We start from the raw sequence: 13,393 nt of genomic DNA on the forward strand, positions 1-13,393 counted from the left end.
CCTCATCTCCGTCTACATGACCCCTGAGTGAATTCAACCCCCTTTCCCAGCATGGATGATGGAAGCTGCCTGGGGGTTGGGGCACGCGGGCTGGCAGATCCTTCGATATGCTAGCGCCACTTGATTGCTTCAGAGTCCGGGCATCTGACTCCACATCCTGATGCAAAGGGCACGTTAAAATAAAATTGTATGAAAGAAGCGAGGTGGAGGGAGAGTTACCGTGGCCCCTTTGGTCCCACGCAGCCGCTGTGTAGCTGTGTGTCTCCTTAGCAAGTCCCTTGAACTTCTCTAAGCCTCAGTTTTCCTCTCCGTTTGTACCACAAGGGGCATGAACTAAGTGCGTCCCTTTGCGTCTTAAATAGCTGAGTTAAACCCTGCTTCCCACAGAGGAGGGATGAGAGCCCAGATCGCATTGTCCTTTTGGTTAGGCTAATTTTTGGACAAGCAGAGCAGGGGAAGGGCGAATTCTAACGGCCCCGCGGAGAACAGTCGTCTCCCACGAGCGGCCCCCACCCCACCAGGGCCTGTGACAGGTCGTATATTTGATTACGCAAAGCAAATTGGGAAATCATATCTCCGCAATCCCATCTGGGATTATTTATTTCGCCGCGTCCGCAGCCGGTCAAAGTTGTGAGACGATACAACGATGAGTAGCTTTCCGCGAGAGGGAGTGGCTTCGAGGTCATCTCTGGACAAACCAGAGCCAGAAGGGGCCACAGCAAATCACTTCTACTGCGATGCCCAGACGTTTCCAAAAATCATTCCCCACCCCCGGCGCTCGCGGCAGGTTGACTTGGCCACGCCACTCAGGCCGCTGGTGGAGGGAGGGTTCCAACCGGCCCCACACTCATCTCGAGGCCGCCTCGGAAGCTGGGAAGTCGGGCAGGGTCGGGAAGAACTCGGGCCTCGAATTTTCCCGGTCTCAGGCTCTCTGCAGACCAGTTCGCTGAGTTAAAATGATAAGCAATGCGAATATGGAATGTCCAGTAAAGGCGGGTCACTGTGCCAGGGGGTCCACAGGCGTCATCTCCCTTAAGGTTAACTCCACTTTGCAGTTGAGGAAAGTGAGGCGCACAGGGAGGTTAAGGACCCTCTTCGTTACTCCGCAGCCAAGAAGCAGATCTGGCATTTGAAGCCCCCCTGTTAGCTCTGAAACCTGGGTGCTGGACCTCCAAGCCGGATTGCCCGCGTGGAGCCGGGGCCTGGAAAACAGCCCGGGCCGCTCAACTCCAGCGGCCGCGGGCTCAATGAACGCGGCGAGAGGTGGCTGGGCCAGGCTTTTGAAGCCAAGCGCCCTGGAACTGAACCCCCGACGGCGACGGCGTGGTCAACGCAGAAGGGAGGCAGCGCCCGCGGACCCTCTGGGATTCACAGCAAGGAACTGGATGGGTGAGCAGGAGCCAATTTGAAACATGCTTTCCTTTTTTTTTTTTGGAGAAAAAAAGAAAGCCACCCTCATCAAGGAAAAATAAAAGCCAAACTCTCCTCCCTTTTTCTGTTTTTTTTTTTTTTTTTGATGTTGTTGTTGTTGCTCGATTCTCTAAAGGGGGGCTTCCCACCGGGTGAGTCGGAGCTGCGCGGGAACGGGAAGGGCTGAGGGTGAGAGATTTTGGGGAAAGGGAGAGAGAGAAGGGGGCCTCCGCACCGGCCAGCTGGGAGAGAAGCAAACCCCGCGGGCCGCCCCCGCCACGCGGGACCCGCAGAGTCCCCGCGGCCCGCTGCTTTGTAATTTACAAGAGGGACTCGGAACTGCACTTTGTAATTTGGTGTCGGTTTACAAGCCTCACCTGACAGGTCCTCAGTCACGGCCTAACCCCTTCTAGGAGAGGGACAGGAGACGGGAGCTGGATACTCTGCGCCCTCGCCTTTCAATCCAGCTGGCGAGGCACGCGGCGCCGCCTCCGGAATTAACGAACGTTTATTGAGCTCCTACTATGTGAAGACTCTCTATCTTCATTATCACTGAGTCTTAACAAGGTCCGGGCCAAGGAAGGCCACCCTTCCCATTTTGCAGATGAGGCAACTGAGGCACAGAAAAATAACTGACCAAGGTCACGTAGTCAGCGGAACAACCAGCCTGGAGCCCAGGCTCTCTGCCTCCTGTTGCCTCTGAATATTTAATTTACTAACCAGTTTGTGCAACCTTAGATTCCTTTTTTTTATTTTCCCAGAAAAATGCAGATAATTTAGCATTTAATATTGGAGTTCCTGAGATTTCTTGAAGCTCATCCCATGATAAAAACCTCCTGTCCCCCACCGCCTTCCTCACCTCTCAGAAATTGGTGGGATCGAGAGTCTCTGGGGGCATCCAGGGCCGGGGAATGGAGTGTAATTCAACTGGATCACGATTACAGCTGCAGCCTCCAAGTAGGCAGATGCGGTGCAGGGAGGGTAGGACAGGCGGCGGGAAGGCAGGGCACGTGGAGATAGGCAGGGAAGTCTGGAGAAAGCAGTGGGGCTGTGGTGTAGGTTTTTGCTGGGGACTGGGGGGTGGGCAGAGTGCCGCGGAGGGAAAGGTCCTGGGCCCACCCACTCGGAACCGGGGGCCCAGTCCCTCCAGGCAGCATGCGGGCGCCGCTTTCTCCACATCTGGCCAAACGCTGCTCCAGAAGAAGGCCGGCCGGGCTCTGACCCACGTTCTGAGGGCCCTGCTGCCAGAAGCCGGCTCCACCGTCCTGATGTGCTCCCCTCTACCCCGCCCATCCCCTATCTTCTGTCCTGGCTTCAGCCCTCGGGGTTTACTGTACACAAATCCTACTTGTTTCCTCCTTATACAGCAGCTTGTACAACTCGAACAAATTCCAGGGCTGCCCGTCTGGGTTTATTTACTGTTTTGGAAACAGCCGCTCACGTCCCTTTTCCCTCCTGTTCCCTTCCGGTCTCCCTTGCCCCCCCAGTCTAGTTATCCCAAATTAGCAAACCTACTCTCTTGATTTTGTTTTTTAATATCCAGAATAACTGGTGAAGGGCTAATGATTTCGTGTGTCGTACCTCCCCACCCCCACCGCGATAAATAAAATAAAAGCCCAGCCTGCCAACCGCACGCACACAGCCCGCGGTGGTGAGAGTTTGTAAATTGCTTGCGCGCCCTGGATCCTGTTTGCAAAGGCGGAAAAATAGCTAGCAGGGGGAGACGCAGAAAAACCCAGAATGAGTTGATAAAAACCTGCCGTGTCCTGTTACAGGAGGGCTGCTCTGTAAGACCAGGTACTAAAATTAGATCGGGTGAGGGGAATAAGATAAAAAACGCCAACCCATTATGAGTCTTTTTGGCTGGGAGTGAAGGGCTCCGTTAAGTTGCTGAAACTTCAGAGCAGCGGCCGACCTAGGACCAGGGTGCTCACTGTGTGACCCAGGGCTCCTCTCTGAACCTCAGTTTCATCACTGGAAAAATGGGGAAGATACATTTCTGCTTCCGTTTCTATCCTATTGGAAGCTTTTCCCGGAAAAATATCCTGCTGAAATGCTGAGTCTTTGGTTTTAAGTGGAATTTCCCATTATTAAATAAAAAAGAATAAAATAGGTAGGAGTTTACAGAAAGAAATATTCTAAGGTAGGTGCGCTTTGATGAGAGTATAAGAAACTACTCAAGAAGTGAAACTCACTGGTGTTATTAGGTGGTGCCAAGCGAGAGGCACGAACGGTCTGCGTGACTCTTTGTCCCATGTCTGGGTGCGCACAGCTCTCACGTCACCCTCTGAGACCCAGAGCAACAGAGCAGCCCACAGGAATAAGCAAGACCTCTCTCTGCTTCCTTCATTGGGCATTGCAAGAGGCTCTGGGGAGAAGCACCCGCCCAAAAGGGGAGTCCCAGTGCCTGGTCACCAGAGAAGGAGTTTCCAACATTGCCAACAGTTTTAGAATACCTGCGCATCCAGCCGATCACATTAGCTACACAGTAAATCCTCAGCTGCCTTTTCCCGCCTTTCGGAGGTTGGTTAACTTCTAACTTTGCTGACCGGCTCCAAGAAAAGTAACCATGGAATCATGTTTAGTAATTTCCTTCCTTTAACAAATGTTTACTGAGGACCTACTATGTGTTCCGTGCAGTGGCACTCAGTTTCCTAATGTCTCCTAAGCCGATCCTGAGAGGCACTGATTATTTAAAGGTTAACTAGAAATGCATCTAAGTGATTTTAAATTTAGCCCAAGAAGTAGAATGCAGCATTGAGTTAGGGGACTAATTCCTGCTTTCAATATTTTGGAAATTTAACTGTTTATTAAACATTTATGTGAGGATTTTTGAGGGAGACAGTAGGAAGTCTTTTTTCTTTATACTTTCATGCACAGAAAATAGTCGTCTTTTTTTAAAAAAGCTTCGTTTAAAAACATGCTTAGAGTGAATATATTGTACCTAAATCTCTTAATGGCATGTATTTCCGCTCTCCCCCAAATCAACTGTAATAGTAATTGACATAGCAGAAAAATGTAAGTGACATAGGTAATTTGGTGACCTGCTTGCCTCATGGGGCATGGTGAAGGTTAACGAAGAACCACTTGGCGCTTTGAGGATGAGCGGCACTAGCCACAAATATATCTACAGGTCATTTGTCTGCTGCGGTGGTGCAAAGTAACTATTTAGTTTTGCAGGAGAAAGTAGGCTGCCGCTGTGCATCCGATTAGAGAGGCCTCATTTCAGCGCCCACGTCTGGGTCAATGATTGAGTCGCAGAAATACTGGTGATACTGATAAGGTAGAGACCAATACTAGCTTTTCTGAACTCTGCCTTGTCGTCTATTACCTTCTCTTGGGGACAATGCGATTCGTAAGAGTGTGTCTCTGCTTGTTTCCTAGTCCACGAGATAAATGGCGACTTCACCGCCGCAGGCGACCTCACACTTCGGGTTTAGCGTCTCGACAGAAGACCCGGTTGCACCGAAGGCCGCGCGGGTGGATTCTGGCAGAGCTCGGTGGGGAGGAGCGCGGCTTCCCGGAGGAGGCGGAGAGCGCCGGGCCGGCGCGCCTCGGCCAATCAGCGTGCACACCGCCTGACAACTGGCCAATCAGCGCGCGCGGAGCTCGGGAGCCCGAGCGGATAATACTAGGAAAGGGAGCCGAGGCCGGCGACTGCGGAGAGGGGCGCTGCGTCGCGCGCAGTTGCGTGCGCCCGCCGGCCCGGGAGGCAGGGATCTGAACCAGGCCGGGGCGGCCCGATCCTTCCCGCCCAGCCTGGATCAGAGGAAGCCGAAAGCAGCCTCAACGAGGTGAAGCGCCCGGGGCTGCCGAGGACTGATTAGAACTTTGCGGAGTCTGGGATGTGCGGGACGAGGCCGCTGAGGACTTGACTCACCTTCTCCATCCCCTTTCTTCTTACTCCCCATCCAGTGGTCTCCGGGCCTCCAGCTGTCAGCCCGGATTTCGTGGCAGGGTGTGGCGGCGCCGATTTCTGTTTGCCAGCACAGCCGGCAGCCCAAGAGCCAGGTCCCAAGGCTGGATATTTTTTGCCTCGGCTGGTAGCGCTGGTCTCAGAGTCTTGGTGAGTGCTATGATGTTGCTCAGGGAGTCAGGGAGGGCAAAGGGGGTGAATCACCTTTCCTTATCTTTTTATTTTATTTGGCTGTCTTGCCTTAAAGTGCAAACCGTGCAAGATGCACCTAGAGCCCGCTCGGGTCAGCCCTGCGAGGCCCGGGCACGGTTGATGCTGGAAGGGCATCTGCAGCTCTGTGCCCAGTGTCCTGTGCGGTCCTAATGACAGCAGAACAACTTTGGTTTTTCGTTGGTGGTGGTTGTGATGGGGATGAGAGGACCTCTCCAAGCCCGAGGAGGGGTCCTTTTGCTGGCGTACGCGGATGAGAGACGTTTGGGCGGCTAGGGTGGTACTTCTCTGGGTTCGAAGGGCCCCTTCTGATCAAAAAGAAAATAATTCTTCCATCGACATTTTTATATTCATCACTGCCATACCAGTTGGGCACGGGGAAACCTGACAAGTGGCCTAGGTCGGCCTAGTTAGGCACAATGTTTTCGTGTGTGTGACCGGTATATTACCAAGGGACTTGTCCTGAAAGCGTGGTATATAGAGAGCTGCGGTTAAAGGTCAGGTGGTCACAGAGCACTTAGAATTAATAGATAAAAACTTTGTTGGGCTGGGAATCCCTGGGGGCCCTAAAGATACAAGAAAGGCACGTGTGGCCTGGATTTGAGGGACATGGAGAGAATAGGGCTCCCCAAGGGGCCCGGCGGTCCAGGAACTCTGGGCCCGAGGCCTGGGGACCGTGCCTGACAGCGGCCGGTGGGTCTTTGGGTCTTTTCGTGTCTCCCCCGAGTGCAGGCGACTGAGCGTGGGCCCGAGCGAGGCGCCGCGCGCCATGGCTGAGTGTCAGGCGGGCCCGGCGGCCGGGGACTGGGAGATCGACGTGGAGAGCCTGGAGCTGGAGGAGGACGGCCGCGGGGCGCCGCTGCCCACGCCGCCCGGGCCCAGCCCGCCGCCGGCCGACGAGGACGACGAGGACGAGGACGAGGACGACGCGGAGGACGACGGCGACGGCGAGGACGCGGGCGCGTGCCCAGGGGTGCCGGGCCGGCCGGAGCAGCGAGGGGGCCCGCCGCCGAGGCCGCCCCCCGTGCCGCAGGCCTCGCCGCCCCGGGCCGGGCCCCCGGAGCGCTGCGCGAGCGCGGGCGGCAGCGCGGAGCCGCGCAAGCTGAGCCGCACGCCCAAGTGCGCGCGATGCCGCAACCACGGCGTCGTGTCCTGCCTCAAGGGCCACAAGCGCTTCTGCCGCTGGCGCGACTGCCAGTGCGCCAACTGCCTGCTGGTGGTGGAGCGGCAGCGCGTCATGGCCGCCCAGGTGGCGCTCCGGAGGCAGCAGGCCACCGAGGTGCGTACACGCCGGGCCCCGAGGCGTCGGGGACCACAATGGGGGTCGAGGAGCCGGAGGGGACGTGGCTGCTCCCCACACCCCCGGCCCAGGGCCCTTCGGCGCCGCCTGGCGTTTCCTCGCAAGGATGGTCAGGACACTTCCCTCCCCGCGCTGGCCTGCGGGGCCGGGAGGGAGGCAGGCGTGGGCAGCGCTGGGGAACTTGGCAGACAACGTTTTGTATTGAAAAGCTGTCAGAGAGGCCTTGAAAGTGGTTAGGCCCGTCGGGACATTATGGGAAAGGGTTTTTCTTTTTCTTTCTTATACTGTAAAGTTTATTTTGGTGGCGGCGGGGTGGAGGCGGCGTTTGGTGCCAGGCACCGCGTCCCTCGTGATGCTCAGCACTGTACTGTTGCGCCGATCGCGACAAAGAACCAGGCAGCATCCAGCGCACACAGTGCTGCCGCTGTCACGGCCATTGAAGATGGGAGGACGTGTGCCCATTTTACAGATGAGACCGAAAGTGGCGAGGAGATTAGGTGCTAAGGTCTTGCAGTCAGAAGCTTTTGGCCCCAAGAACTTCTTAAGAGCCGGTGGAGGGGTCTCTGCCGTCTCCCTCCGCGGGGCTCCAGCTGGGAGGAGAGCCAGGGGTTTTTTCAAGGGGAGAGGCTCCGGGAACCTCGGCCTTTTGGTTTCCGTGTGTCCCTGTGCATGGAGAGCTCAGAGCAAGGGAGGCTTCTCCGGCGGCTTCCCAGCCTCAGGGCGCGGGAGGATTTCTGACTTTACCTTCTGGCGAGGAGGGCCCAGGAAGTGGGTCATCATACACGCCGGAGGCAGTGACCCTAATGGAATGTCTTCCAAGGAAGGACCCGGGAGAGCGCGCTGGGTGCCCGAGGTGGCCCTGGCCCTGGGCGCGGCCTCCTCCCGCGTCTGCCCGGCGTGTTTCACCGCGGGCCTGAGTTTCCTTGCGCTCCCCGCGGCCTGCTCGGCTGGACGCTGGGGTGGAAGGGCCCGGACTCCCACCGACCAGGCGGTGACTGCGGGAGTGAGGGCTGGGGTCCCTTGTCCTGAATCCCAGGCGGCCTCCAAGAGCTCCATGAGCCTTCATGCACTTCAGTCGCTCAGTGAACACGGCGGAGTTTTGGGCCAGACCTAGGAGAGTCCTGAGAGAGAGAACTCCTTTATCTCCCTCAGTGCCCTGCGCCTCCTCCCAGCCGCCCTACTGCGGGGAGAAACCAGCTCACCATCACTGACCGATGGCAGGCCCTGGGCACCTTCCGCCTCACATCTGGGTTCCGAGAACAGAGCGCAGTGGTTGGCGCAGCTGTCGTTCAGGGCCACCCTCCTACCGTCTCCTCCACTGTGGATTTCACCTTCCTCCGGGATGTCCCCCCACTTCTGGCTGCGGGCGAGTCTGGGGTGACTCTAGCAAGGCGGCCCCAGGGGGAGCCGGGGACCCTGCTCACCAGGTGGCGACTTATGGCAGAGCTTCTAGCTCGTTGCCCTGGATTTAAGGGGTGCTGATATGAAATCGTTTTGAATCATTTTCACATGGTCTAGGAAAAGACATACATTTAGACCGGGGAGAGTTGCTGACGTCCTCTCCTTCTCGCTTCTTTCCCATGTTTTCTTTCAGGGCATTATTGATTCTGTTTCTTGTGTTTACAGGACAAGAAGGGACTTTCCGGGAAACAGAATAATTTCGAGCGCAAAGCCGTGTATCAGAGGCAAGTCAGGGCACCCAGTTTGCTGGCCAAAAGCATTTTAGAAGGTAAAACTAAGCAAAATTATCTTTGAGTCTTTAAACCGAGTTCCGATTGATTCTCATCATTCATGCACATGGCGTTTGATTAACCTTCGACAGAGCAATCTGAGGGGAAGGTGCCTTTTATTAGAAAGTTTTTCTCTAGGAAGGAAATCAGGACTCGGGAAAATGAATGTCACATACCTCCTGAGGTTTTTGTCACTGATAATTTTGTTGTCTGCTTAAGAGTTAATGGGGTAGCATGGAATGCATATGAAATTTGCCCTGGTGTGAGGGATGTATAAGATACACTGCCAAGTGATTCCGGAGCAGATGTCCTGGAAGGAAAGAAAGAAAAAAATAGCTCTAGTTGTAGTTGGAGCTAAATAGAATAAGTCAAGTGAGGAATTTAATAGATACCCACACCGATAAAGACCTCTAGTCTGTGCCATCCAACCTCTAAGCCCATTCTTTTTCTTTGCACAACTTTCCTCTCTGGATTATCTACATAATTGTAGTTATTCCACACTTCATTTTACTATTTTTGACAGTCGAGATGGTAGAATCTGAGAAAGGTTTTGAGTCAAACAAGAGAAGTGGAGTTTGAATTTGAACAGTGTGAATTTTCTAACTCTCCATGTTTTCGATTTTTCTAAAGCCTGGGGATACATGAATATTTCTTAAAAAATTGTCTTGATCTGTGTAATAATTGGATTTAATTCGGTTATGCATTTCAACTTTAAATCAAACTGTTGTTAGTTTATTGCAGGTTAATTTCACACTGAAGTTTATAAATGAAATAATGTATTTTTTTGTAGTGATAGTGTTTGAGAAGATAGTTGTTTTTTTTTTAAGGAAGAAGTAGTTACATTTGAATTTCATAACAGTTAATATGTTGAGACCATCTGTAAATAGGAGACCCTGGCTTTCAGAGTCTGATTCGTAAAAGCATCTCTGTTCAGTTATGGAATTTATTTATTGACCTGATAAATGATATGTTGACTACTTTTCACCGTTTAAAGAAAAGGAAAGTTTATATTTGTTCTAATCACTACCACTTCATAAAATTCGGGTTGACATGCAGATTAAAAAAAAAAAAAGCAGACATTTGAGTTCTTTTTTTTCTTGTGTGGCTACTGAATTGGGTTGGTTCTGGACAGGTTTTAAAAGTTTGTTCATGTCTTACCCTGTGCTTTGTACTTCTGACCTTAGAATGTTTCCTCATGAATTAAAAATGAATTTGGTTACAAACTGGGTAAATAGATTTATAACCATAGGAACCACACTGATAAACTGAAATTGTGCCAAAGCAATTCGAGAAGTGGGAAGACTAAATGGAATAGTAAATTCAAGTAAATAACTTCCTGGCAGAAACTGACCGTAGAGCTAGAAACATTAATTTTCAAATTTTATTTTATTTGCAAATGAGTACGATGGGTTTGTCACTATGTAAACACAAACATTACAATGGAGACTTTAAACAAATTTGATAGTGGTGAGTGTTCCGGGATGATGAAACACTCCAAAGTATTTTATGCCGCCAGGAATTCTATTTATGTCACACTGATCTTTGCTTTTGACTTTGTTCCTGTTCATAAAATATGTGATGACTTAATCTATGTTCTAATGAGTGCTTGTTCAACCTTTTTGGTATCTGGCCAACATGATTAGGGCTTGGAAAAATGTTTTAGACCAGTTCTTTTCAATATAGCAGGGGATCGCCCCTCTCTCCTTTTGTTTGTTTGTTTGTACTGGTTTTCAGGGGTAGGGGCCTGGTTAAATTGTTCACCGCACAATCTGTTTGACTGGTTAACAGCTCTTTTCAATTTTCTATGCTTCTCTGTTTCCGTCAGTCTTTCCTCTTTTTCTCCTCACTAATCTGCTTTAACTTTCTCTTTTTTCCTAGTTCTCCTCGGATTATCCTACCACTGTAACAATGTGTACATAATGAACCATCTTTAGAAAATAAAAGTGACATCAGCTCTAGGTATAGATATCTTTTTTAATAATGGAAAAGATGACCTGGGTAGTAATAAAGCATTGACTGAAGCAAGATGAGCAGGCTTGTTTCTTAATATATAGGAGCCTGGGAAGAACATTAACATTTCAGCCAGTAGAGGATGGCTGTCAAAGTAAAGAAACAGACCTATAATGACAAAAACAACAATAACAAAAAGTTACAATATGGATATCCTTCCCCCCAAAGGGAACTATTTTAAATCGAACCTAAACTTTTGCTTTCTGTGTGAAAATATTAGTGATATAGAACTGTAAATAATTGTTGTGCTGATTTGTAGTGTTTCTGTTGCCTCCTGGATTTCCAGGTTTTTCTTCCCTGGATGTTAATCTCTTTCGTGTGCAATGCTTGCTTGTTTTAGGCTACCGCCCCATTCCCACAGAGACTTATGTGGGAGGGAGCTTGCCTCTCCCTCCCCCGGTAAGTGACCGGATGAGAAAAAGGCGGGCCTTTGCTGATAAAGAGTTGGAGAACATTATGCTGGAGAGAGAATATAAAGAGAGGGAGATGTTGGAAGCTTCCCAAGCTGCTGCCTTGTTCCTGCCCAACCGCATGGTGCATGGACCTGAATACAACTCCTACAAAAGTGCCTACAGCCCCACCCCGGGGGAGCCGCCAAGCAAAGACTTCTGCAATTTTTTGCCCACCTGCCTTGATCTAACCATGCAGTATTCAGGGTCTGGGAATATGGAACTGATTTCTTCCAATGTCAGTGTGGCTGCCACTTACAGACAATATCCCTTGTCCTCGAGATTTTTAGTTTGGCCCAAGTGTGGCTCCATTAGCGACACCCTCCTCTACCAGCAGTGCCTGCTAAATGCCACCACCTCAGTTCAAGCTCTGAAACCTGGGGCCAGCTGGGACCTGAAGGGAGTGCGAATCCAGGATGGACTCAGTGTGGAACACGACGTGATGCCACCAAAATTGGAAGGCTCTCTGGTGCTGCCTCACCCTTTGGAGGTCCAGACCTCAAGAAATGAGCTTCAGGGACACCAGGCCGTCCCTGAGAGGTCTGCCTTCTCCCCACCCCGACGGAATTTCTCTCCCATTGTTGACACGGACTCCCTGGCAGCTCAAGGGCACGTCTTAACCAAGATCAGCAAAGAAAGCACCAGCCACCCTCTGCCACTTAAACATAATCCATTCCACTCACTATTCCAGCAGACTGTTAATGACAAATCAGGTCCTGAGTTGAAAACACCATTTGTCAAAGAGGCCTTTGAAGCGGCCCCTAAGAAACACAGAGAGCGTTTAGTCAAGGAGAACCAGAAGTACACATTTACAATAGATAGATGCGCAAAAGATCTTTTCGTAGCCAAACAAGTTGGAACAAAACTCTCTGTGAATGAACCACTGTCGTTTTCTGTTGAGTCTATTCTTAAGAGGCCTTCGTCTGCCATCACTCACGTCTCTCAGTGAAAGGCAGCTTAAACAGAAAGCTGGATTTTCTGCAGTCTCAGACGGTTCTTACCAGTTGCTAATTTTTTTTTTAAGAAAAAAGATGTTTGTAAAAGAAATTTCTAATGTGTATGATGATGATTTAAAAAATTCTATATATTCATATGCATGTTCTTTTTCTTGCCGCGTAAATATATTTAAACTTAAAGATGGAAATTACTTACGTGCAAATTGGAAAGTTCCACGCTTTACACAGCATTTCAAAAAGCAATAAAATTGACACTGTCTTCTAAAAGACCCAGTATTTGCTGAAGTAAATAGTTGGTTCTTTCTAGATGAAAAAGCTAGTGTCTATGAAATGTGTTCTTTATTTTTCTATGATTCTGTGTATTTTCAGTTGCTCCTCGTGGTCTCTGGGGTCTACAGGAGAACCCTGATAAAGCCTTAGTTTTGCATTTTGGAAGGCATGTAAATTTAGCTATTTAGGACTGAGGCAAAAATAGCTTTAAGGAGAGCACAGGGCAGAATTGTATGTTTATAGAATCTTAATTTCATGAGATTGGACAAAGTTGAATTAATTTGAAGAGAAATCAAGTTTAAGATCTCGTTTGTCTGATGACAAGGGTTCTTGGAGTGGATCTCTTCACCCTCTGGGTCCAAGTCTCGTTCCTTGGTGGGGATGTGTATGTGGGGCCTCAAGCTCCCTTTCTAGATTGAACATTCTATGATTTCAGGTTGCCAGGGGCCACAGAGCAGATTCCCTTGGAAAGTGCAGTCATTTCACATCATGGTGGCACGTGGTTGAACCCACTCTCAGCTCTCGTGTTACTTCACCGTTTCCTGGCGGCATTTAGAGGCAGGCCCCATTACAGCTCTCAGCTGGTTCCAGAGGATCAGCTTTACGCCTGCCACGTTTTCACCAGTGTCGAGGTTTTCACTGTAGCTCTCCTTAGATAAAAACATTTACTATTCAAATTGCTTCAGCTGACAGTCGCTGAAGCCTGCAGATGTTTATCACAACATGAGGGTGGCTTCTTGATTCTGAAACCTTTCCTCCTTGTTTTGAAGTTCATTATTACCCTCTTGTTTTGCTCCACAAAACGTTAGCTGTTGTTCTAAATGACTGATAACATGGGAGTCAGACATTTATGAAAGTATTAAATTCATCCCTGAAGACCTCATCTGTGGACCCCGTATCAAGTTCTAAGATGTTATAGTTATTTCAACACAGAAAATCAAGCGCCAAATATGTCACCCTTAATTTTGCCGTGGAGTGAATTTTTACTTCTAACTCTCCTCTCATTGGGTCACAAGAACACCAGGTGGGCATGTGGCCTGGACCCAGAAATTCGGTAGTTTCGAGAGTTTCTTTCTTGCTCTGGAAAACATTGGAAATTGTTTAAAAATGATTTTGCTACTGAGGAGCTCATGTAAACCTCC

The 13,393-nt window shown here is 50.3% G+C and overlaps 1 protein-coding gene across 3 annotated transcripts; it reads left to right on the forward strand.

Moving 5' to 3' along the window:
* The first annotated feature begins 703 nt into the window (after positions 1-703).
* On the forward strand, positions 704-12,257 carry DMRT2 (doublesex and mab-3 related transcription factor 2). 3 transcript variants are annotated; one of them, XM_070589797.1, is made up of 7 exons: positions 704-1,389; positions 4,795-5,204; positions 5,326-5,476; positions 6,269-6,815; positions 8,463-8,565; positions 10,445-10,525; positions 10,917-12,257. In XM_070589797.1, the coding sequence occupies exons 4-6, from the start codon at positions 6,306-6,308 to the stop codon at positions 10,498-10,500; spliced, it is 669 nt and encodes a 222-aa protein (XP_070445898.1). In that variant the 5' UTR covers positions 704-1,389; positions 4,795-5,204; positions 5,326-5,476; positions 6,269-6,305; the 3' UTR covers positions 10,501-10,525; positions 10,917-12,257. The 3 variants fall into 3 exon arrangements, with proteins under 3 accessions (XP_070445898.1, XP_070445896.1, XP_070445897.1); XM_070589795.1 differs by lacking the exon at positions 10,445-10,525 and having other exon boundaries at positions 757-1,389; XM_070589796.1 differs by lacking the exons at positions 704-1,389; positions 4,795-5,204; positions 5,326-5,476; positions 6,269-6,815; positions 8,463-8,565.
* The last annotated feature ends 1,136 nt before the right edge of the window (positions 12,258-13,393 follow it).

The sequence above is a fragment of the Equus przewalskii genome, chromosome 22 (genome assembly GCF_037783145.1).
Source record: "Equus przewalskii isolate Varuska chromosome 22, EquPr2, whole genome shotgun sequence".
NCBI classification, from domain to species: Eukaryota; Metazoa; Chordata; class Mammalia; order Perissodactyla; family Equidae; genus Equus; species Equus przewalskii.

Excerpts from the sequence above, each read along its gene's own strand:
- DMRT2 (XM_070589795.1), top strand. The coding sequence starts at position 6,306 with ATGGCTGAGTGTCAGGCGGGCCCGGCGGCCGGGGACTGGGAGATCGAC. Across the intron at positions 6,816-8,462 it reads GGAGGCAGCAGGCCACCGAG|GACAAGAAGGGACTTTCCGG; the intron begins GTGCGTACACGC and ends TTGTGTTTACAG. Across the intron at positions 8,566-10,916 it reads GGCCAAAAGCATTTTAGAAG|GCTACCGCCCCATTCCCACA; the intron begins GTAAAACTAAGC and ends TGCTTGTTTTAG.